Source organism: Filicampus tigris, chromosome 7 (genome assembly GCF_054856515.1).
Source record: "Filicampus tigris isolate MCC_2025a chromosome 7, RoL_Ftig_1.0, whole genome shotgun sequence".
NCBI lineage: Eukaryota > Metazoa > Chordata > Actinopteri > Syngnathiformes > Syngnathidae > Filicampus > Filicampus tigris.
In genome coordinates, this window is record NC_141223.1 from 6,828,581 (window position 1) to 6,853,923 (window position 25,343).

At 40.8% G+C, this 25,343-nt stretch overlaps 1 protein-coding gene across 2 annotated transcripts in view; it reads right to left on the reverse strand.

Moving 5' to 3' along the window:
* The window catches only part of ssh2a (slingshot protein phosphatase 2a), a 31,779-nt gene that overhangs the window by 3,565 nt on the left and 2,871 nt on the right, over window positions 1-25,343 (reverse strand). Inside the window, exons 2-14 of one of the 2 annotated variants that reach the window (XM_086036008.1) lie at window positions 24,059-24,102; window positions 6,692-6,804; window positions 6,267-6,331; window positions 5,727-5,848; window positions 5,418-5,483; window positions 5,280-5,345; window positions 4,827-5,021; window positions 2,616-2,709; window positions 2,031-2,159; window positions 1,800-1,846; window positions 1,445-1,591; window positions 1,159-1,359; window positions 184-1,075 (exon numbers count right to left, since the gene is read on the reverse strand). In XM_086036008.1, coding sequence (XP_085892134.1) covers window positions 184-1,075; window positions 1,159-1,359; window positions 1,445-1,591; window positions 1,800-1,846; window positions 2,031-2,159; window positions 2,616-2,709; window positions 4,827-5,021; window positions 5,280-5,345; window positions 5,418-5,483; window positions 5,727-5,848; window positions 6,267-6,331; window positions 6,692-6,804; window positions 24,059-24,102 — 2,181 coding nt within the window. Of the gene's footprint in view, window positions 1-183; window positions 1,076-1,158; window positions 1,360-1,444; window positions 1,592-1,799; window positions 1,847-2,030; window positions 2,160-2,615; window positions 2,710-4,826; window positions 5,022-5,279; window positions 5,346-5,417; window positions 5,484-5,726; window positions 5,849-6,266; window positions 6,332-6,691; window positions 6,805-14,831; window positions 15,373-24,058; window positions 24,103-25,343 lie in introns of those variants that run through there. The other variant, XM_086036007.1, reaches the window with a different exon arrangement.

Here is a 25,343-nt window from a genome sequence, read left to right on the forward strand (position 1 = left end):
TAAACAGATTCTTTTGACTCCAAACCCAGACGCAAGAAAATAAAGACTATTTAAAAAAACCACTAAACCTATATTACTGTATGGAGACAGATGAGAATAAAAACGGGTTATACTGCTGTATGGAGACAGATGAAAATAAAACCTTTTTTGTATGGGGACAGGAAAATAAAAACTGATTGTCACCTGACTTCTCCTGTGTTCACTCTCCTCATCTTCCTCAGTTGCTGTGTTGTCGTCACCGTCCAGGGAGGGGGTGCTTTGCTCTGATAGTTTCTGTGTTCTGTCCTCCTGCGCTAAGCCCAGAAACTTCTCCCTGGCGCTGAAGAAGTCGATACTGTCCGAGCTGTGGTTGGACGAGCCGTCTGCTTCACTGCGGCCGTCCACGTCGTCATCGTGAAACTCGCTGGGGTTGTTGTTGTCGTCGCTGCGCCCTGCTAAGGCGAGGAGCGCGCGGAGAGGGGCGTCGTCGGCCGGGCTATTTCTCTCACACTGCGAATCTGATGGCGACTGTTCTGAGGTGTCCGAGGACATCAGGGTGATGGGCGAAAGGTCCCCGCAGCTGCTTTGCTCAGCGAGGTGAAGAAACAGTTCCAGCGGTTTGTTCTCGACATTGGCCAACGGCGTCACGTGACCCTTGTGAGCACGCTGGGCTTCAGGAGTTGCGGGGAGGATGTGGAGCAAGGGGGGAGGACCGGGAATGATGGCAGGTGTCGCGACGACCGCGTTGGCAACTTTCTCCTCTGGGACGAGCGTGGCTGCGTGCGGACGTGGCGAGGGAGGCGGGAGCGTGTCGTCGCAATCCGTTTCGACCGCCTCCTCAACTGGGGAGTCGCACGCATCGTTGCAGTGCATGCGGAGGTCAGAGGTTGATATGGTGGCGTCATCGGGTTCCGATACTAGAGCTTGGAGCACGGCCACACCCAGGATGTGATGTAAGGCAGGGGAGGAATTATTGTTGTTGGTCTGGGAGTCGGAGCGTCCCAGGGAGTGAGATGAGGATTTACACAATTGTTCCGGGCGATCTGATAGGTCACTATCAGAGTGGGAGCGCCATAGTTTATTATGCCTCTGTTTACTGGGAAATGACAAATAAATCATGAATAAATAGACATGACCACCACTTCAGATTACGTGCAGGAATTTGCATAAAAATCCCACCTGGCAAGCAGAATTCCCTGATATTCTTCCAGCTGCTTCATGAAGGAAGGGTTCGGTTTGGTGACAGCTCGTCTCTCCTTCACATATTCAAAGGCGGCGTCCAGCGACCAGCCGTACTCCTTCATCGCGTATGCGATCACCGTCGACGCCGAGCGGCTCACGCCCATCTTACAGTGAACTAGACACTTGGCACCGGCTTTCCTAGGAACGAAACGGACAGCGTAATTCTTAGCCACCCGCTGGGAAACGGGAGTGCGCGTGTATTTGTGTGTGAGTGAAGGCCTACTTGGCTTTGGTAATAAACTTGTAGGTTTCGTTCCAGTATTCCAGCAGGTTGGTGGCCTCCTCGTCGTACACCCTGATGTTGTGGTACTCGAACGTTCCCGGGAAGAAGTTGTCAATCTCTCTCGTCACATTCAGGATGTAACGAACGCTAGACAAGCGAGGGGAAGATAATCTTTAAAAGTTGTCATCAGTTCATATTCTCTACATGATATGTAGATATATAATATTGAGCTCAAGAACATTAACAATCATAAAAAAAGAATCAAGTAATAATAACACATGTGCAGAGTGAATGTTTTGATTGAATTTCAGAGCTTGTGTGTAGTCTGAGTAAACTGTGGTGACAGTTGTCTTACCCGCTGTTTTGCAGCTCCTCCAGGTTGGAAGCGTTCCACTCGGAGCCCTGGAGACGGCACAGCTTTTGTCAATACAAAGCTATCCAATGTTGTCCTACAAGCTCATATTTGACACAGTCGGCTGTGACGAGCTCTGACTGAGTCAAGTCTTATGAATCATTAACTAGAAGATGATGCAACGGCAGCCAGTCTCGTGGTCAAAGAATAACAAAAAGGCTCTGGGGTTCTTACCAGGTAAACATGTTCAAAGATCTCTGTGGGGCTGTCCATTTGTCCAAGGATTACAATCATCTCATTGTCTATGAACTCTTTAAACTCCCTCAGATTGCACACCATCTGCATCTCCAGCTCTGTGCGGATCTAGTAAAACAAAATGCGGTATGCACGGCGGTCAGAATAAATGATTACACCTGAGCAAAATCGTTCGAAATTGTATCTGTAAAATCTTAATTCAGAAGCACCCCAAGTGAGTTATCTTATTCCTGAAAATCGGCCTTGTCTTCATTATGAAACTGATAAAAAAAAAAATACATTTAATTTTTGACAAGCATAGGACAATACTACTGTATATCTTGGCATTAAAAAATGATTTTGGTTAATGAGCTTCTACATACTCAAGACAACATGTTTTAGGTTACAAATGCTGTTCATTTGGGGCAGCTGAAGCATAAACCTTTCATTGGGTGATGCATTCTACATGAATATGTACGTCGTGTTAGAGTTGAACTTTGGTGAGTTGAAATGATGACTGGTAGACAAAAACCCTTGGTGTGCTGCACCTGCAAATACAGTTACATGTGATATCTGGCTTCTCACCTCCTTGCAGGTAACATTCTCCAAGTCCTTTTGCATCATGATCTCCCTCAGACGCATCTTGATCAGTCTCTCCGTGCGCTCCCTTTCTGTGGGCCTGTGGAAAAAAATAAACGCACATTAAAAAAATAAAAATCACAAACTCATCAAGCATAAAAAGTAGTGGCATGCCTGTCCTGTTAATGGCTTCTGTTCACTGAATTGTTTGAATGCCAATGAGATGACTTATTCCACAAAATAAGTACCGCTTTGTCCAATTCTCCGAAAGTGGAGTGGGAAGAGAAAATGTGAGCGTGAGACACAACAAAGTTCCCTTGTAGAACACTCCTGTCGTCTCGTCTGGTGCTGTTTTAGACATTTATGCTGAGGAACAATTTTTGCCTTTGGACTGATGACTTCAAGTGGCCTAATTACCATCTTGAAAGCTCCTTCTTTGTGGTAACGCCCCCTTTGCTCTAAGCATTGGGTCAAACTGAGGGCGTGCTGCGCAATTGTTAGTCACTTGGCTTGTTTATCTTAGTGCAGGACATGTTCTTGACCCCTACAGAATAATTCCTCAGTCATGAGAGTGGCTATTCTTCTTAGCCAACAAAGACACTGCATACAGTCATGAGTGACGCCTTCAAAAAGCCTGAGGGCAGCTGACCACAGAAAGGCAGAGAAGAAGTCATTTTCATATGTATGACAGATGTATGACAACGCCATGACAGATATCCCATTCTCTGTCTTGGCTGACAGTGTGAACAGAATCACACCGAGGGATTTCTGATATCACATCGTGGTTATGAGAAAAAGACGAAATTATAAGCTTCATTGTCAGTAAGCAGTATGCCGGGTCACCTTGTGCTGGAAAATAGATACAGACTGATGCGTGTGTGTTTAGTGCTCATAAAACAAGGGTGGACACCTTATTAATAAGTCCACTCCAACGCAAACATAACCCTTGCTGGGAAAGAGTGACGAGTTTATGTTCCCAGGAGGGCAGCTTGTACCTGTGATTTTTTTTTTTTTTTTGGACAGCCACGGTCCCCCACCTTGTGTTAGAAGAGTTCTATTTAAATCTTCCGCTGCCAACAAATGTGTGCTAGTATTTGCCTGCCACCTGCTTCTGTCAGTCCAGTGTCGCTCTACCTATCTATGTGTGTGGACTCTACTTTTCCAAATGTAAATCAAGACAGCTAAAGCCTCAGTTATTTTGGACACTCCAGAATCTCAATGAAAACACACACACGATCCAAATGTGGAGCAAGAGGCACATGACTACATGACTAGGCAGAAGGGGGGGGGGAAATTTCCTTGGTCTTGGAAAAGCCATAAATCCATCATTGTCAATCCCAGTATTTTCAGTGCTTCCTTATGGGACTGTTGACAACTTTGTCCTAAGGTGTGCCAATGAGCAACTGTGTTTAAGTGTACATACTGTATATAGTTTAGCTCACGTGCCTGGATATTTGGTCTTCGCCTATGTCGCCTTGTCATTGACCTAAGGTTACAGCAAGCAGGTGGACGCTCTTGCTTTAGTGTTCTGTGGAAAATGAAGCAACGCTATCTGAATATGAGAAGTAGTTGGGCAATGCTCTGAGATGTGATGGTCTGACTGAGCACACAACCACCTGGAGATAGTTTTCAGTACACGTGAGAGAGACGTTTCAACTTTCATGTTTTCTGACTGTAAGAATAATAATGTATCTCATGATTCATGTGTTAGATTTTTCATGATTAGGCTTGTTAGCTTTATTAGCTCGTGGGTATAGCTTTAGCTTTTTCCATATCTAGGGCCAACTTGCTTGGTGTGCTTTGCTTCCACATATGTATGATAATAGCTCACACACACATAGACAAAACAAGTTCAAAGAGCTGCTTTTGCTACCCTTTCCCTTAGAGCTGAAACACCTTTGTAATCAGGGACTCCTAAGAAAATAAAAGGATTAGGAACTGTAATCGTACACTTCCCTGCACTCTCCTTGCAAGTAAAAAGACAATATTGTGTCGAGTGTCTTCTCCCCTCACTGTGTGCGTTGTAATGTCTCACTTGGTGTGAACCTGACACTGACTATAGTAAATTTATTTTCTGAACACTCAGTACTGTATAATATGCATGCATGAACCACCCAGTGGGGAAAAAATATATATTTCAGATGTTGGAAAACAGCAAAAGTTCCATGATAGTCATAATCAAAAATGTAAATCAACAAAAGCTCCTCTTCTACTCACAGATCTGTGAAGAGAACAGGTGAATTGGCACGGTGTGACTCAACATCCTGCATGGCGTTCCACTCGTTGATGCAGAACTGGTTGGAGGAGATCCTGCTCTGATAATAGCTGACCCATGTCAGGAACAGGCTGCCTGGGTAATAATTGTGGCAGCGGGCAACATCGCACGCTTTGTGGAGTGACTGAAGAGCGGACCTGGCATGGGCAACAAAAACAAGGATTCCCAAGCATTACGGAGCTTCTTGAAAAAGTCGTTATGTGGCATCTTACAAGGGAGATGTGTTAAATGAGCGGGGCTAACTACAGGGTAGTGGGTGGAAAGGGTACGGGAGTAACAGAACATATTTCTGAACCAACAACAAGACAAGAAACGAAAGCATGAAAACACACAGAAAGGTCTTGCTGTTTTCCATAAAAATGCTTATTCAGAGCAAACAGCCAAATGATGCTTACCACATTGCCTGGACCGAGACTGGCTTGAAAACATGAACTCGATTCACAGTTGACACGCTGAAACCTCTGCAAAGGGAAAGAGGCTCAGATTGAGAAATACGGACCAAGTCAAAGCTTGAGGTGTAAACCAGGACATACCCATCGCCATCCAAGTGGATCAGAGTGTCACTCCACAGAGGTAGAACCAGGCCCACCGTACAGCAGCTAGCAGGGAGATTCAGCATGTCAAATATGAGAGAAACTGGCTTCACAGATTAAAAGAGAAGAATATCAACTTCTTTGCTTTCATTGTAGATTTGCTTCAGAAAACTAAGCAAATGCAAGAACATTTTTTTGGGATGGCCCATGTTTTTCATTGCTAATCTCAAAAGGGCTGGAACCATCTACGTAATTTGTGTACAATTTAATGGGAAATGCACATCCTATCAATAGGATGGTACTACCAACCTGTCAGAGGAATAGAAGTCCATGCCAAGAACGATGCATTCCTCTGTGTCCTGCCTACCATTGGTGGAGACCACCACCATGTAGCGGGTTACCTGAGCGTAGGAACTCTCCAGACGCACGGCCTTGACAGATCAGAGAGAGAATTGGGGGATTTTTCCAAATGAGCACTTCAAATTCCTCTAAAATCCTCCACAACAAACACATTCAGGGAAAAAAAAAAACAAGTGACTGCTGAAGTACATGACCTATTCTACTGACCACACTGCTCTTCTCACTAATAATATATTCACCTTCTACTCATCTTGTCAGAATTTCACACAAACAAGGATAATTTCATTGTTTGCTTAATGTATGATTTTAAAAACCCAAAGTAACGGTGCAAGCCCCTACCAATCACTTGCCACAGTTTTATGCAAAATTTAACTCATTTTATATTTTGATTCATGCTACATGCTTCAGATCATGTCAATCGAGTCCCACTTCATTGTCCCATTTGCCACATTGCAGGAAAGTGTGTCAGTGTTTCTCAGTGATACTCACCAGTCGGATTGTGTCCTCTGGCCGCAGCACAGTGAACATAGTCTGAAGATGTTTCTGGAGATCCCCTAGCAAAAACCAGACGCATTTAGTCTCAGTTTGTCTGGGCATTCTTGGCAGTTAAACGTTAACATCAGAACCAAGATACTGTGTCATTTCGCCTTAGGCAAGTTTCGGCTACACTGTCTTCATTTTGCCCATCTCTAAATACAGCAGGCAGCACTTCCTTGGTTAAAAACATGGTGTCATTTTTAGAAACTAAATTCAATGAACGTTATGTGGCACATGGATTTTCATCATCCAGCACATATCTTAAGAAGCAAACAGACTCCACGAAAAAAACACGTGAGATTCTGAAAAAGGCTATGAGAGTTAACGACAAGACGATACTTAAATGTAACGGTTAATGCCGTGTATGCATCATTCACCTGTGTGCTTGTTCCAGCGCTGGCTGATATGAGGTGCAGAGTTTGGCGTGGGACTATTTCCTCTTGGGAGGAAAAGGGCTGCACCTTTTACCGTGAGGAAGCTCTCACTGATACTGTAAGGGAAAGAAAAATGGGTTCATACACCTCAAGCACTATACATACACACACATCATATTTCTCAATTTTAATGCGTGCAGTTTAAGTTGTAGCTTTTTAAATCTTCAACCAGGCATGGGAACTCGTAAGATGAGCCAGCTCAAAAAAGACAACCAAGATGCCTAATTACAGTTGACTGTTCAATTAACTTATGTCATTGGATTTATCCCACAAGTATAAGTGTTGTGGTCACAGGATTATGTCACTGTCACAGTTCTCATTTCGAGCTGGTTTGGCAAGAGGCACCCCAAATCAGAACAAAACAAGCCCAAATGTGAACTCAGAACACAATGTTCTCTGCTCCTCCGCACAGCTGGATTACTCACACTGGACGCATTCACTGTAGCAGCTGCGAGCAAAGAGGCATAGCGGGACTGAGAGGGGACAGAGGGTCTGAGAGGGAAGATGGAGCCCGCCCCCCTCCTCCGCAATGTTTGATAGGGATAAACGTTGGCCAGCACCCAAATCTATGGACCAAAGGTGATCTTTTGTTCCACTTTATAACACTTAATCGTATTAAGCAGAACTGAGGTCACTGCATTGAGGATGATACATTAAAAAAGTGAAGTCAGTGTCTTGAGGGAGAAAACACAAGGGTGTGTAGTGTGTACTATTCTCAGCCGCTGTAGCGTGGTAGTGTGAGGCACTGGGTTTTTTGTTTAGAGACACCATGTGGCCCACTAACCTGAGAGATTCTGCAGTCAATAAGGACTGTTTCAAATGACATTCAAAGGACCAGCAAACCTCCTTAATAATGGCGACACGGCAGGTGACAGCCCTCCAGCATTCAGGTGTCACTTGAATAACAACCATTTGACCTAATATGTATTAGCAATTTGCACACCCATAGGAGATGGACGAGTGTACAGCTTTGCAAGGTGGGCAAAACTACAACTCACAGAAACTGCCGTCAGAGTCATTATCACCATACAGGCGGGATCCAAAGTCAAAATAAATTTACACCTAAAGTGGAAGTCAACGCAAACATTTTTTTTTTCAAGAATATGTTCTATGCAAGCCCACTAGTCGAAACAGAGCATTCTGATAAATATTACGTTTGTGCTAATCCACTCGTTTTTAGCCATCTCTGGAGGCGGCCATTTTGTCATCTGTCGACTGAAAATGACCTCACAATTGGTCACAGCGACCAATCACGGATCAGATTCAGAAAACAGGTCAGTTGTGATTGGTCATAGTGAGCAGTTGTGATGTCATTCTCAGTCAAAGGAAGACAAAATGGCCGACCCCAGAGATGGCTAAAAACGAGTGCATTTTCCTACTTAACTTATATTCCACAAATACAAAATTAATCAGAATGCCGTGTTTCAACTAGTGGGCCTGCTGGGAACATATTCTTGAAAAAAATATGTTAGGGTTGACTTCCGCTTTAAATCTGGTGAATATGAAAGCAGACAATGATACATGAACTCTGCCAAAACAACACAGCTGTCAAGCCAGGTTGCATTGTGCTCATTGGATGCGTAATCATATGGTGCTTCTTTAAACAAGTTGTATAACAAATCAGTTGGAAAATATGATACAAAGAAACAAAAACATACTGATTCCGCCTTTGCGCACACATTAATAATAAGACAATTAACACATGCTGCCAAAATCATCAACTATTTTCATGGCACCCAAAGGCATAATGTTTTTATGTGGCTACAGATGCAAGGAACATACAACCCTCCAATGGTGCTTATACTGATTAAAACAGCTAAGAAACAGTATAGAAACTATCATACGCAATATACAACTCTATAGTCTAATAACAGCCAATTTTCTCTCAAAGATTCTAAAAAAATAGTCAAATGTGTAAAGTACTTAACACTTACTTTAATGTTAAACCTAAGTTTAGGTTTAATGTTTGACTTTTTCTTCAAGTTTAAGAATGACATTCACTATCAATGAAGATATTTTTTGTTGAGAATGCTCAAACATAATCAAACGAGGGGGATAATTACAGGTTTTGGATTTATGCTCCCATCCAAGCAACGTCTTGTTCAGTAAGACAATGACAAGCCACATTCTACAAGTGTTACAACAACATGGCTTTGTTGTCAAAGCGTGTGAGCATTATATGAGGCTCTTAGGAGTCCAGACCCGTCTCCTATTGAAAATGTGTGTCACATTATGAAACACAAAATACTACAATGGAGAACTCAGACTGTTGAGCAATTGAAGTTGTACATGAAGCAAGAATAGTTAAGAATTCCTCCTACAAAGCTTCAACAATTAATGTCCTCAGTTTCCAAATGCTTACTGAGTGTTGTTAAAAGGAAAGAGGACCTAACATAGTGGTAAACATGCCTCTGTCACGGCTTTTTTGGAATGTGTTGAAGGCATCAAATTAAACAACAAAAGAAAATCTTAAGTTTTAATGACTTAAACACTCACATTCTTTTTTTTTAACTTTTTATTTGTTGTATGCAGCACATCAGTCCTGATAGCCATTTGTTTTATGTTAGTATATGATGGGGCAAAACATTTTAAATAATTACTGTAAATAATTTTGGTAGGGCTTTTGCCAATGAATGTCATCAGATTATGCGAGAACCTGATTTTGTGATTCATGACCTGTACAAATAGTAAGAAAAATAGGGAATATTCAGAGAATACACAGAGACTTGGCAAACCTGTTCTACTAAACTCATACAAGGGCGGTTTCATCACCTCTGGGGTTTTAAATGAAGATGAGGAACTGACAATAGAAACATGCTGATAACACCCAAACTCACTAACGTGTCAACATGAAACGTCAAAAGTCTTAGGAAGCACTAAATACTAATGGTTTTCATTATAACTAAGGTTTTCTCGCTTCTACTCTCCACTGACTGAACCTAGTGGGCACAGTTCAAAGGGTTCTTGAGTTGGTCTATTTCTCTTGTGTACAACTGAACTTTTAGGCAGCCTGGCCTGCCGCATTTTCCTCAGTAACGTAATCTCCTCATTCCTCCAGCCATTCAATCTTCCTTCCCGAGTCTTCCTGAGACCACGGTTGTGCAGCATACAATTGCGATGAACAGACAAGAAGGACAAGAAAGAAAAACACAAAACGACAGCCCTGTGCAGTGCTCATTCCCACAATCTAGCCACCCTTGACCCAGCTGTTTCCTCTCACTCCCCCTTTCATCACGTCCTCTTTTCCGCAATCCCCACGTCTGCTAGTTTTTGAATTTGGTTACTATATTCAACTCTACAACAATGACCTTGTAAAGCTGCGCTACGGTACACTGTCATCAGTAATACAATCTTCACTGAAAGTCGGAAACAGAAGGCTGTGCACGTGCACAATCACACACTTTCCAACCTGCTCAGAGAATGGTATCTTAGCTTGAGAATTGGAGAGGTTGTATGTTAAGGACGGCAGCTAAAAACAGACCAGTCCTTTAAAAGTGACAGCTATTGATAGATGGCATTCAGTTAGTGTCAGTCAGTTACTGTACATGAAATCCTCCAAGTTCAAATGGGTCGCCTGCATATGCAAATGAGTGACTGTATGGAGACTAAAGCTATTTGAACTTATGCAAAGCCCTCTAACTACTACTACTACTACTGTTGCCTATGTATGCAGTACATTAGCCTCCAGGCCTAAACTGCAATTTCTTATGTTGAAACACAACTCAGTCCGACACGCGTATATAAATAAAGTTGTATTGTATTGTAGCATGTACTTAACACACATTACTCACTATTTGGTTTGGTGAGACAATCGGTGCAAGTGGCTTGTTGGGGCTAACAGTACGTAGAAGTACAAGTTGGAAAATGAGTAATGGATGAACTAAATATTGAGTTGCCCTCTATTCTGTCTCACCATCTCAACCAACAAGTCAGGGCAGATTGCCACCATTGACCCAGTTCTGTTCCATGCTACACCTACGAGGGAATGTTTCCTTGCCTCAGTTGCCAAATGGCTTGTTCATACAGGGTTCACCTTGTTTTCTTTGTTGTGTGACAAGTGCGCTTCTCGACCTGCTCCGTATTAAGTAACTTAAAATAAAATCTGTTGTAATTTGTTGCGAAATAAATAAAGCTGAATTGACATGCGAGGTGAAAGGGTTATTTAGGAGGGCAGGTAAAGTAGGAAGAGTCTATGTGAGTTGGGTCGATCTTTGGATTTTTTTTTTTCCAGCCGTTGAAGAATAGAGGCAGGGCAGCAGTCCATCAGTCGGAGACACAATCATCACTATGTAAGGACCACTAGACATAGCAGGCAGATAAGTGACCCTCCCGCCCCAACCAGCCTGTGCCCATATTAGTCGCTGTGAGGTGGATAAATTTAGGGCTGTGCTCAATGCAGCGCAGGCTCATAAGGCTTGAAGCTGCATGCACCATGTGAGAAAGACCATAGGTGTATGTTAAGCCTTGCTGCTTGGAGGGGTCACTGTGGAAAAATGCACTTTCAGCTGAAGGACAGTGACGTTCTTTAGGCACTGTGGCCAAATGGAGGAATGTGAAAACCTTTCATTTCAGCCTCGCTCTGTTATCCATCCCCACAACACCAATGTCAAGTTTAATTCCAGACTGACAGCAGAATGCTAGGCAAAAGGAGGACTTAGGGAGGGGCAGCAGATGAGGGCAGTTTTTGTACAGCGCACAACTTACAGAGTTGGGCATTCTATCTATCCATCTATCTATTCATCTATAAGATAGTATTCATACACTAACTCTTGACTACCAACAGTTTGCTGAAGACAAGCAAACTAAAGACATGGATTACAGCAGCCATGTCATGTGGTCTGATGAGACCAAGATAAACATATTCAGTTTAGATGATAGTGTGTCTTGGCTACAATCAAGCATGGTGGTATGGATATTGTGGTCTGGGACAACATGAGTGCTGCTGGCACTTGGGACCAATATTTGGTGTGGAAGAGATGACAACCTGTTAAAGTCTGGTGAAGTCCATGCCAGGCAGGTCTGGAAAATAATAATCAGCAGACAAAATATAGACACTTTGCACATTTCTACTTGTGGTGTACTAACTATTGTTGCAAGCGGTTCAGAAATTATGGCAATGTGTGGAGTTATTTTGAAGGGACAGTAACTGTTATGAGTTGTAAACCTCATTTCTCAAACTAAAGGCCCAGGGGCCAGATCTGACTCAACACATCATTTTGTAAGGCTTGCTAAACAAAACATTTTCATCTACTTCATGTTTCTTGCAAAAACAAATTGTCCAAATTTCAAACCGTCTTCAAATAATATTGAAATAGTGCAAACATTGTTTGTCACCAAACCCCTTTTAAAATAAACCGAACAACTGCAGAATAAACTGTGGTATATTCTTTGACTTCTGATTTTATAACTAGGTATTTATCAATTTGCTGTGTAGAGTGTATGAAATAATATAATGAGAACATTTACACGGTTTTCATAATGGCCATCTGAGGAAACCATAACTACAATGCGGCCCATGATAAAAGGAGTTTGACACCCCTGCACACAATAACTACTTTATATTGCATTTAAGGTGTCAAAATTAAGATTAATTGTCAACTATTTTAATAATCGTGTAATCATTTAAAGCAAGTGCTTAACTTAAACTTGTTCTTTCCTCAACTCCTCTGAAAATGTCAGCTGATGCAAAGTTTTAGATGCTGTGCATTGGCGCCGCCAGTCATTTAACCTGAGTGGCCATATAGCAACCACAAAGTGGGCATGTACTTGAATAATGAGTCAAAAATCGTACATCACGAAGACACCAAATTCAAATGAGAGCGTTTTGAAAGCCTTTTGCCTTTCATCGGATATTGCAATCAATCCACAAACTGCACAGATGTGACACTACGAACAGGTGACAAACCCATTTTGATAAACAGTGGGCAAAATGGATTATGATGGAAGGGCACCTTAAATCACAAAAGAGTCAAAGGGCTTCACAGGCCCACAGTTGATAAAGATTGGCGCCATTGTCTGCTCAAGAACCCATTTGGGGAAAAAGGAAGAAACCTTGAGAAGGTATCGTATTCCAAAAATGTAAGGGCTGTACTCACTACTCTGAGAGACTGTATCTCATCAACAACAGAGAGTTGACTTTAGATGCATGGCATCTACCTACAAACACATAGCGGTGACTTGTACATCCAGCTGTTTCACAAGACACCTCAGTGTGTAACTCCTCTCTGTTTTCCTTGGAGCAGAAGAGAGGACTTCACCTGTCCAATTTTCTTAAGACATTTAGTACTAATTACTCCCACTGATATAATTGAGTCTTGTAATTACTGAACATCTAATTAAACTCTAATCTATCTAATCTAATTAGAGTTTTGAGGACACTGTAGTGAACACAGGCATAGCATTAGAAACACTAAACATGTACAGATATGCTGTTAGATGTGAACATAACTTCTGTTGTTCTTCACCTCAAAGCCGACAGGATTCAAGCAGCATTTATCAAAAGAAAGCAATTTGGATATTAACTACAGTACACATTGTTTTTTTGACACTACATGCAACCTCTCTACCTCACTTCAAGCTTTACTCAATAGCCCCAGGGTACATTCATGCGTAAGAGAAGTGAAAAAAACACTGCAATCAAACCTCGAGCTACCCTCGACTTCCCCAAAACCATGACAGAAGGCAATTTCTCACGGAGAGCTCTGCCAACTGCTGACTGAACAAAAATGTTACGAAACACTCAACAAAACACAGACGGGAGACGCATGATTTGGTTTCCTGGACAAGTGGATAAAGTTGATTTAATCACCCATGAATCAAGCATTTTCAATCCTCGTTTGTCTTTCCCTTTTTTCACGTTTGCAAATTTTATCTGGTCCACATAAGTTTAGAGTTAACAATGAGCATTCAAATGATCCCTTTGGACATGCATGCATGACTTATTTTGCTTTGAACAACAATTCTCTGCCACTACAAACACACAAATGAAAACATTTGTGAAAGTGCCAATCCAAACAAAACGTTATTGATTATCGATTGTATCTAATCAGAATATGTACAGTAATTACTATAAATGCCCTGTACATGTATAGGAAGTGTAAATATACAGTCAGTTTGGTGTGGTTCTCGAATGAGCACCAGATGTTGTTTGGTATTCATATGGTGTAGATAAAGAGCTATATAAGTGCACTGGTTAATTTACCAGTTACCATTATGATCAAACTGGATTTTTCAGTTCTTGGACTACCAAATTTTTCGCTCAACATTTTTCTGAAAAACTAAAATTGGTTCCCAATCAACAAGCAATAATGTACATGGATATCAATGACTTATTAGGCTTTTTTCTTTTTTTAAAGTTAGCTCTTGTAAGCAATTGTTGTGGTGGCTGGCTTGACTTTGACTGGAGGCAGGCCCAACCGCAGTCACACTGTGAAATGTTTGGTATGTAAATGCACACTGACCCAATCAAATCTGGAAAGTCTATGAATATTTTCAACATCCTGCACACCACTTATGTGCACCCCTGTGTAATATGTGGGCACTTTTTTCCCTTTTTCTCCAAGTAACACGCAATGTAACAAAACTGATCTGTTTTTACAGTAGGGAGGAAAAAAACCCTCTTTGGACCAGGCTCTAACTATGACTTGGGTTTCACAAAAATAACATTGGTACTATTTATCTAACTAAAACACACTACATTACACTGTACGAAAATTCCCAATATCTATTCTCAGGTGATCTGACATTGACTCAATGCCACATGTATGGTCCTGTCAGACGCATGCTCTGTACAGCTACTATGTCTCAATAAGGTCAAATATCAGTGATGATCTGATGACGACGCGATGATGATGATGAGTAAGACCCCTCGCAGTTAAATCGACAGGAAGTACACTGAGTGCATGCGGAGTATATTGCAAAACTCTACAAATGTCAAAATCTCCAAATATGAACTATCATACCCAAAGTGTCGTGCTCCGTGCCTTAATATAAATACACTGAAATCGGGTGATTAATTTGTACATAATTAAGGACAATAAGGAATAAACGTAATTACCAACTAGTTATATAAGAAAACACTTACAGTTGGTTGATTTCATTATTTGACACCGCTGCGTCGTCACTGAAGTAAGGCACCATTTTAGCCCCGCAACAAGAGCAGAAGCTGACCGCCGACGAGCCGCCAGAGCTGGACACCGCGCCGAGGGTCATGTCGGCAGTTTTGTGGAGCCCAGGCACGAGGGAGCGGACGGATGTCAGGTGCTCTCCGGAGAAGGAAAAACTTCTACTGAGCTCACCCGCGCGTGTGCTCCGCCATGGCAAAAGGACACGCTCCGAACCACTTCCCTAAACAATAGAGTAGCAGTCCGTGGGAAATTAAAAAAAAAGAATACCAGTTGAAGTAGACGCGAAGTTTGTTTGCCCCTCGACTGACTAATATAACCCGGAGATTAGCACACAATACTACTACACAATATTTTTCAAAGTCCTTCGTAAAACGTTAAAATTCTGTTTCCTAAAACATGATGTTTTTTCACTCTGGTGTGCCACTCCGACCGGTTTGTACAGTAAAGAGCCAGTGACAGGGTTCACCTCATTCCGGTCGCAGGAGGGAGAACCGCGAGGCATGTGCTTTGGGCGGGCACAACGAGGGCAGCCAATGAGTAAGATGTAGGAGGGACGATGAGGGGGAGAGCCAATCAGTACACGAAGAAGGCAGGCCCGCTGAAAAAGGGAGCCAATGACACCACGAGGTAGGCGGGCCCAAGTGTGGAGCCAATCAGGGCACGAGGGAGGAAGAACAAGCTACGCGAGAGTAATTTCTGCATCCATTCGAAGCAGCTGACAACTGTTTACAATGCTCTTCTCTGCCTGGACGTGTGTTTATCCAAGTATTTACTGGCAGTGGTTCGAGTGTTTGACTGTCCAGCCACCGCATGGCTTGCTATAAATAATACTCAGTACAACGGCATGAGTCTTGGAACTCCAAATAGACAGATGGGACCCTACTAACCTCATGAAGACAAAACGACTTAAGAGGTCAAATAAAGTAGACGCTTTATTTGAAAAACAAAATAGTAGTGTACTTGTTTATTAGATTTTTTTCATTTGATAAATTTACATTTCGATGGGAAATGGGAAAAGTGGAATATAAGAGCCACTAAATCAATAAGAAAGGATGATACAACTGAAAGTCCTCCCCCCAAAAGTAAAGAATAAGTCAAATAAAAATATTCCAAAGGTTGTAAAATTCCAAAACTAACAAATCGTTTTGTTTTTGTTAAAATGTTGACCGCCAGTACCCATGGGGATGAGCCAGCATAGTGAGAATGTAACCCATAAACCGTGAAAGCATTTACGTTTAATATTAGCATCGTTACCACCATATTCAGTGTCTGTGACACTAGTACTTGTCGTCTTGTCGAGTCGGGTGCACGCCGCAATGGCAAACAGAGAAGGAACTCGACGCAAACCAAAGTGGAAAATAACAGAGGAAACAGAGGATGCGACAGTGAAGAAGACATCAGTTAACGGCGATACTGTTCCACCTTGACCTATTTTTATTTTCAAATTTCGGTTTAACTTATTTTTACACTAGTTTGACAGTTAAAGAAATTCAACTCGTGAGGTGACAAACGACGCCTTAATCGTTCCCTCATTTGTCATTATCGTTAGAAGTCAAGCAGTGTTTCACGGATGCTTTAGAGTTTAGACGTTATTATATTACTGTAAACAATGCGTGATGTTAAAAAAACTAAACTTTTGTAAATCCAAACCAATCGTGAAAGGTGAAAATCTTCAAGCAAAAAGTCTTGTGAGCTAATGTAATAGAAGCAGATGAATCTTCATGAGTTTTTGATTTGCCTTGAAGATGACTTGTACCCTCGCCACATCCAAATCTTGTGCTTGTTACATAAGGAGCAAACCACATGTGAACTAGACAGCAGAAGTGATCCGCTGCTTTAGTGGAATGTGACCCAAGTGGAGATGCACTCGCACTTGTCTTCTCAGCTAAGTTTGTTTGTTTGTAAGTAAGTTTAAGCTGGAGAAAGTATGACATGTAGCAATTCCACAGCATGCAACTCATGCAGGTCCATGCTGTGAGAAGAGGGACGTTTTACCTCATTTTATTACCTCTTAAACCTTTTACATTCTGCTGCCATGACAACAACTAGAGCCATATGCAAACTGTCAACAATTTGAAACAGTGTAAAACTGCCGCCCACCTTGTCAAATTTGACACCAGCTCATGCCAAGTTAACTGAAACACTTTGAAATCTTCTACAGCAAATACCTTTCATGGAGTGGCGTTATCTTGTTCAAAAACTCTTATGTAAGGAAATATAAACGCGTCAGCTGTTATCAACAAGGAAATATTTTCGTATTACTTGATTATTTAATAAACGGTTGTTAGCTTGTCCATTGCATGTATACGTTTGAAAAGAAGTCTTTCTTTTAGCTGCTTATGTAATAATAGGAATCAAGTGTTTTTGTATGAAATACATGCACAAATATTGCCTTGCATGCAAGCTGTTATCTGTTTCCACTTTCCCAACAAACCTTCTGGCAGACACACTGTTTAACTCAATTGTGTAATTCAGGCCTCCTCAAAGTAAATGTGGTTATGTCATCTCTCTGAAATGGACAGGTTTTTTTTTTAAATGAAAATCCAACATTTTATGCATTAGTCTTGCTTGACTTTGTTGTGAAATGTTAAAAAAAAAAAAAAGACTGCGGAATGTTGGAAGCCGTGCATTTGCTCACATGTTCATGGAGTATAAAAAATGATTATTTCTCCAGTCAGTGCAATGTATGATGAATATGCAAAAATTATTAAATAGCGGACTTTACGTGATCAGGATTTTTGGGGTCAATCAGCGATCAGGTTAAAAAAAAAAAAGAAAGAAAAAAAGATACTCCTTTTTGGATCGTATTGGAAGCTGGCTGTGTGGTACAAGTCCCGGTGCCCACAGACCGCAATGATTATTGTGTCCTACATTGTTTTTACTTTTTACCTAGCATGTATGTGACATACTTTGGATCCGGTTTAGCTGTACAGATTCGGAAACTGTGTTGACTTCATATGTAATTGAGTTGCGAGAAAATCTCAACTCATGTCCAGTATGACCGCAGTATATCTCATATCATGGTTTCAGCGACAACAACAACAGAGTGGTTGCATCTGTGATTGGCTGAATGTGTGTGACCGGAAATTCACGTAACTTATGTTGAGTGATGAAAGTGATGTTGAATTAAAGAGATGATAAAATTAAACAACACACATACTGTAGCTAGATCTTTTTTTAACCAGTGAAAAAACAACAACAACAAAAAAAAGAAACAAATATGTCTGTTTGTTTTACTAATTTGCGAGCTTGTGCACTTAAGCAACGGAGACAACTTGACGTGTTAAGAGTCAGTCATAAATGGATGTAACGGAGAGAGTAAAATATTCAAAATAAAATATTTTTCAGCCTCGGATAATAAATAAACCGGAAATACTGTACTTTTTTCTTTTTTTTTTCCTTTCATCTGTGCAGCCCGCCACGGCCAGGTGATTGGGGACACCTGCACTAAATGTCAACCAGAACAACTCATGACGAATGTTGATATTCAACATTGCGCTCTTCATGTGACCTGCTCAGAGCATAACTGATTACACAACAAACGACACAAACACACCAGCACCCGCTCTGCTTTCGTCACGCTACACCATACCTTGACTCACCTTCCTATGTACAACTGTTGCATCACAGCGTCATTTAGCTAGTGTCCTATCCTGTTAGCACACAACCCAAACACAGCTGCTCTGATGCTTTAGTCATGAGGTTCAGTTTAGTGCGGTCAAATTAACTGGCCTTTGGTGGGAACCTGGATTGCAGACTGGTAACATGAGAGTGATGTTGTTTGTTGTTTAGCTGAGCTCTGGAAAAGTTACACAACTGGACTTTGAGCAAAGGAACAGACACATGGAGGTCAAAGATGAGCTGAAGTTTGAACTCAATTAGGTCAGGTTACACAGGGCCACGGGAGATCCTTCTGTAAGAACTAGACGATATGGACATGACCTAGCAACTAGTCGGGGGTTAGGGACATAGATTCCGGATTGAAAACCAATTACCAGTGGGCGCAGGGGCACGTTTCAAACACTTCCTTTCATGTTCAACATGAATAACAGTGTTAGGAAAATTCATTTCCTATGCGAACTAGTTCAAAGTTCAGTTCACAAATTTTAAAATCAACTCCTTCAGCTCATGGTTTGAATGATGAGCTGATAAAATAAATCAATGAATAAATAAACAAATAAATATGGTAATTGGTAATAATTGAAATCACGATTATTCAAACGATCATTTATTTTTTGGTGCAAAACAAGAAAATGTTTAATGTAAAAAATATAAAGAAATACATTTCTGTGAAACACTATAAGTTCCTTTTGGACTAAACAAAATGTATATAATTAGTTATTATAAAATATTATAATATATTATAAAAAAAAAGTGCATATGTATAAATTCAAGTATGATTTCCTTGTGTAAACAAACAGTGTGTTGGATGTAAATACAAATTAATAATCGTTTTTTACGAGTATGTCAATTTTGTAATCGTGTGTAAATCGAGTGTAATCATCGTGATTGCAATTTACTTTCGATTAATTGCACAGCCCTACCATATACTGCCATTTTTAAATGATGGCCTCTGCAGAGTTGTGTGAAATGTACAGACTACCAGTTAACTACAAACAAGTAGCACCCCACAATTTCCTTGTTGACATATCCACCCTGGTCAGGACTTAACAAACAAGTGTGCGAGGGGAATGGAGAAAATCACATCTGTCTATAACTTAAGAGTGTCTGTTGTCCCTCTTCCTTTTGTACATGACATGTATACATTTGTGGTAGTACTGCATGTTGATTATGTAAATTGCGTGGCTTCATCTTCAAGGAAGCTTAGAACTAATTCCAGTAGCTCTGAAGTTTCAAGTACTGGTACTATCTGTACAATAGTTCCAAATATTTATGCAAGCACTTAGCATATCCCATAGTACTGAATTCATAATGTTTCTGCTGTTTTGTGCTCGTATTAAACTGGGTGGGTGGGTCAGTTGTGGTCAATTGTATTGTAGTCTTCAAAAGAAATTGAGGTTAAGAAAGCACCTGCACACAAAAAAAAAAATCCAACTGTGCTTGTTATTTGCTTTTTTGATATTGACAGTTTGTTTTTATTGTTCAATGTTGTTGTATTGTATGTAATATAAAGTAATAGTCCTGTTTACCCTATATTTTCATAGATGGGCTTCTGCTCACAATTCACAAACTCTGGTATTTTCAACTGTGCAGTGTTTTTATATAACCACTGTAAATATTGCAAGTTTGCTTGGCTTAATAACATGAAGCACTTTCCTCAGTCTTTTTTAATTTCCTGTCCAGGATTAGTGTGGAAAGAGGACCCACTGAAATACAGATCGCAGATATAACAAACACACAGTACATTTGGTCCATCTGCGTCACGCGTGTTAAAAGTCTCATTACAAGTTCCAGGATCCAAGCTTTGAGTTTGTCAGCTGTCACATTGATGCTGACAAGCAGAGCAGGTTACTTGAGCCAAAAATGTTGAGACTTCTATTTGGACAAAATGAACACACACACCCCGAAAAGAGATGTTAAAACTCTACATGCCACTCCATTTCCAAGAAATTACGACTAAGAGATAGTCTAGCGACGAAAGTTGTACGGTAGTTTCAAGAGGTGGGCATTTCACTACAATTTGCGTGATCATGCATGAAGTTAGTCTTGGAGAAAAAAACACAGCATTACTGCAGCCCCCTCTTCAGTTTCTGTGGCCCCTCCACAATACACTGGCCTTGGATCCACGCGCAGTGTGGGCAACAAAGTTAATTGGACCACGGCTGTTATGTAATACACATTAGAGGTCACTCAAGAAGGTCCCGGGCTTGTTAGTACGTTAAGCAATGCTGAGCAAATGGTGAGCTGTGAGCCAAATGGTGAAAGGGGACGTTGATGATGCAGGAGGGAATACGTACAGCGTTTGACACTGGCTATGACTTCACCAGCTGCTGCAACGTTCAAGTATTACCTAACAGATAATGGGGAACATACGTCCTTTTAGGTACGATTGGGGCGTGTGTTGAAGGTTCAGAGATGCCATCATGTTTTAAAAACTTGTGAGATACAACACTAGCATATCTGACCTCGGGATCAAATTCAAAACTGTGCACACAGCAAACCCTTTTTTTGGGGCTTTCATCTTTCCGTTATGTTCAATGCAATTCATCACTGTCTCTGCAATTTCCGACTTTTCCTCAATAACGGACAGAATGTTTGGCTCGGCGATAATTTGATGCACCAACAAGTCCTATCAGTTTCAAGCAGATCAAGACTTGGTGTTTATATTCAGAAACAAAAACATGACTTATATTATTTGTGAAAACATTTTGCACGCCATACCCAATATGTTCTTTTCACTATCCGCAATCACAAATGTAATTCCAACAATTGTAGCTGTTTTTTAGTACGTGACTCATTCAGTTGTCATACATTGGCAACTGAATTCAAAGCATTATGTGCATTAACCTGTACACTGGTAGCCAAAATTGACCAGGCAAGGTCACAGTTGACTCCTGATACTCATGGGAGGGTGAACCGGTCCAAAATGCGCATATTTGAAATGTGAGAGGGAATCTCAAACAGCGCCCACGCCAGAGGGTGAAGAAGAATGAAGGAAATGGAAATGACACAGCTGGTACACAGATCTGTTTGACTTTGAGAATGCTCTATTTGTTGTGTTTGGGATCTATTACAAATGCTTTACATTGTTTTAACACAGTAAGAGACCAAAAGCCTGTTGAAAGGTTGAACATTCCAAGAATTGCACAGTATGAAAGCTACATTGATCCTCATATATCATTTTTGCATATCATCGCTGTCCTGTAAAAAACACTTGCGGCCATTTTTTTTTCATTTTTCGTATTTTTAGGCGAATGGTGTTTCCGCGTTACACACAGCTGCAATCTCCATACGCATAGACAGAAATCATCCACAATTTGACCTTCAAAAACTATGGCGTACGTACATTGCCGATAATTCAACAGTAACACAACGCGAGTAAAACACAACTTTGTGTTTGATTCTTTTTCACACCAATTGTCAGTTCGTGTTGTTGAGGCCAGTGGCTCAGTCAGCACTGTGACAAAACCACAGTCCACCATAAGATTTCTTAATAGACCTCAAAAAGCCATGCAACCACAACTATCTTGCACAAGAAACAGTGACTGATGACAAAGGTAACCAATTCTGCAAAATAAAACCTACCGGTACGTAACACTGCGGAACTGACATTGTGTTCAAAGATAAAAAAATAAAAAATACATGTGAATACAAAAGTGAAGGTTTGTTTGTGTTTTACTTTGGCTTTTAACTCAATCTACTTATTATTCATTATAATATAAAAGCATTATACACAGACTTATACCTAAAGATCAAGTTGCATCATATATGACATTACACAAAGTGTCAGCATACTGCGCAAGACCTCAATTCAGCTCATGAGAAACAGTGTTCGGTCTGTCTTGAAGAATTAACTGGGTGTGGATGTGAGTTTAGATTTTTGTTCCCCGAAAACATGGGCCTGTTTCAACAACGGGCATGAGAAGAAAAATATTCTAAACTGGTCTAAAGTGTCATATTTATGAATTAAGGGTTAGGTTAAGCAACAGGTGGAATTCTTTTCTGAAACGTCATAGCTATAAATTACAACGCATGGTAAAATCCGTATATATCCATTTTTAAAAACAAAATATGTATGTTTTAAAAACCTGATGTGCAAGACAAAGTAAAGGCATTTTTAAAAACGTGTAAAAAAAAAAAAAAAAGGGACACATAACGCCATCGCTCACTAAAATCTGCTGTTGACCAGTGCTTTTTAACGACAACTTAAATGACACCTTTGTCACTTGGTGCATTAACAACTATTACAAATCCCAATTCCAATGAAGTTGGGACATTGTGGTTAAATTAAATTAAAACAGTGGTCTGACGAGTGCACATTTGAAATTGTTTTTGGAAATCATGTCCTCTGTGGCAAAGAGGAAACGTACTATCCAGACTTATAACAGTGCCAAATTCAAAAGCCAGTCTCTGTGGTGGTATGGGCACACCCATTTCTTGGGTAACTTTAACATCTGTGAAGGCATCAGTCATGCTGAATGGTACATACTGTACATGTTTTGAACTAACTTATGCTGCCACCCAAGCAACGCGTTTTTCAGGAGTTTATTTCTGCAAGACAATGCCAAACCACATTCTTCACGTAGTACAACAGCGTGGCTTCATTGTAAAAGAGTGTGAGTACTATACTAGCCTCCCTGCCAGCAGTCCATACCTCTCCCAATGAAAACGTGTGGCACATTATGAAGCACAAAATATGACAACGGACACTTTTGAGCAACTTAAGTTGCACATCAAGCAAGGATGGGAACGATATTCCGCCTACAAAGCTTCAATAATGAGGCTAGGTTCACACCGCAGGTTTTAATGCTCAATTCGGATTTTTGGAAAAAAATCTGCTTTTTTTTGTGTAAGCGTTCATATTACATTATAAATGGATCAAATTCAAAATGAGTGAATATTTGCAAAAACAAAGTTCATCGGTTTGACCATAAAATATCTTGTTTTGTAGTGCATTCAATTGAATATAGTTTGAAAATTATTTGCAAATCAATGTACAGCACTCTGTTTTGATTTACATTTTACACAATGTCCCAACTTCACAGGAATTGGGGTTTGTACGTCTTTCTACATTAATGACAGTTAGGAATGCATGTAACTTTAAATTTATTTTTTTTAAAAAAGAAGCCTGCACAACAAAGGTTTTATGATGGGGAGTTTGACCAGGAATTAATCATTTAAAGTTTTACCATTTTCTTTTTACAAAATTCGAATTCAATCTCCATGAGAAAACCAGCAAGGATAAAGTAACACATAAGACATTTTTTTTTTTTTGTAATTCTATATTCTGTTGTATTCTTGAGTGTGAATAACACCTAATTGCTATTAATTCATTCATTCAACTGAGTGTTACACTGATTTTACTTAGAGTATGTTCAAACTTTAGTGATGAAATGGGAGGAACGTTGTCATCATGCTGGAAAGAAAGTCCAGTAACAACTGTCTGAATATTGATAAGCAACCTCCCCCTAGCGGCGCAACCCGCAAACTGCAGTATCCACAGAAGAACAGATACCAGGGGAATGAGTGAGTGTGTGGCTGACTAAACAGGATGTGGTCTCACCTTCTGGGCTGGGAGCGACAGTCATCCTCTCCACTGCCCGACTCCTAGAAAAAAGAAAAAAAACAAAACAACATATTGATACCAGTATCCCTACACTTCACTGTATCAGGCAGGCCATGATGGCTGATCATATCACGTGCTGAGGCAGAGTCAATTAACCCTACGTTACAGGTGGAAAAAAAGTGACTTTTGTGATATCAAGCACTCTCCTCGGAACAGACAGAAGGGATAAAGCTTAAATAGACTCTATGCTCTTCGCCCGCTCCTCTGCCCCTCTCACCCCCACCCACAAAATGCAATCATCCTCCCCCACCACAGGAACCAGTCCACCACAAACACAAACATTTTAATCCCTGTGGTAATCCCCCCCCCAAAATTCAGGAACTTTCTCTTCAGCAATCTGTCATCCCTGGTGAATGTTTGGTCCAAATCTACAATATGTACACACTGGGAAGGGAATGGAAACAATGGAAGAACTGGATTTAAGATGCAATTGGATGCTGATAAATAATGGTGATGGAGGATGACGCAGGTGTCAAATCGGTGCGGTTAGCGTGATCCACTACACCCAGTCCAATCCGACGGATCTGATCAGCTGAGTGGACAGCTGCCAGGCTGAGGGATGTTCTCCGAATCAGCCGTCCCATAGCTATGACAAATGGACAGACGGACAGAAAGACCCATCTGCTTCAATATTTTGGTTACCTTAAAATAAGAGAGTGAAAAATATTATGAACACCTCTCAGGATGATGTTATACCGTTCTATCACGTTGCAATTAAATCCGGCCAGAATACCGAATCTATTCTACCCCTCTACGTTATAATCTCTGTAAAGACAGACGATGTGATATACACAGGCCTGTAGACTAATTTTTTTGCACCGGTTGTAATGGTGCGCCCAGCTTTTTTTCTTTGGCGCACCAATATAACATTTAGGCGCACCCAAATTTTCCACTGCATTGCATTCAAGACTGCAATTTTATAGATTCACTCCTTTTTTAAACAAAATGACTGCCTGTTTTTTCAGGTGATCAAGTTCTTTTTTTTTTTTTAAATCACAATTCCACAAGACAGCTAATTTACTCAAGTATTGGTGCTTGAAGTGTTCTGTGTGAACGTGCTGGTTAGGACTTTTGGACATATTGGGCCTTAATTTAAGAGAAGAAGTTGTCGATCGTTCTTAGCATCTTTTCATCCACATCTATTTCCATTCTATACCTGCTGGGTGGAGGTCATTCACTTAAGACCTCTGAAAAAAAAAACCCACTGTTTTAGGACAATATA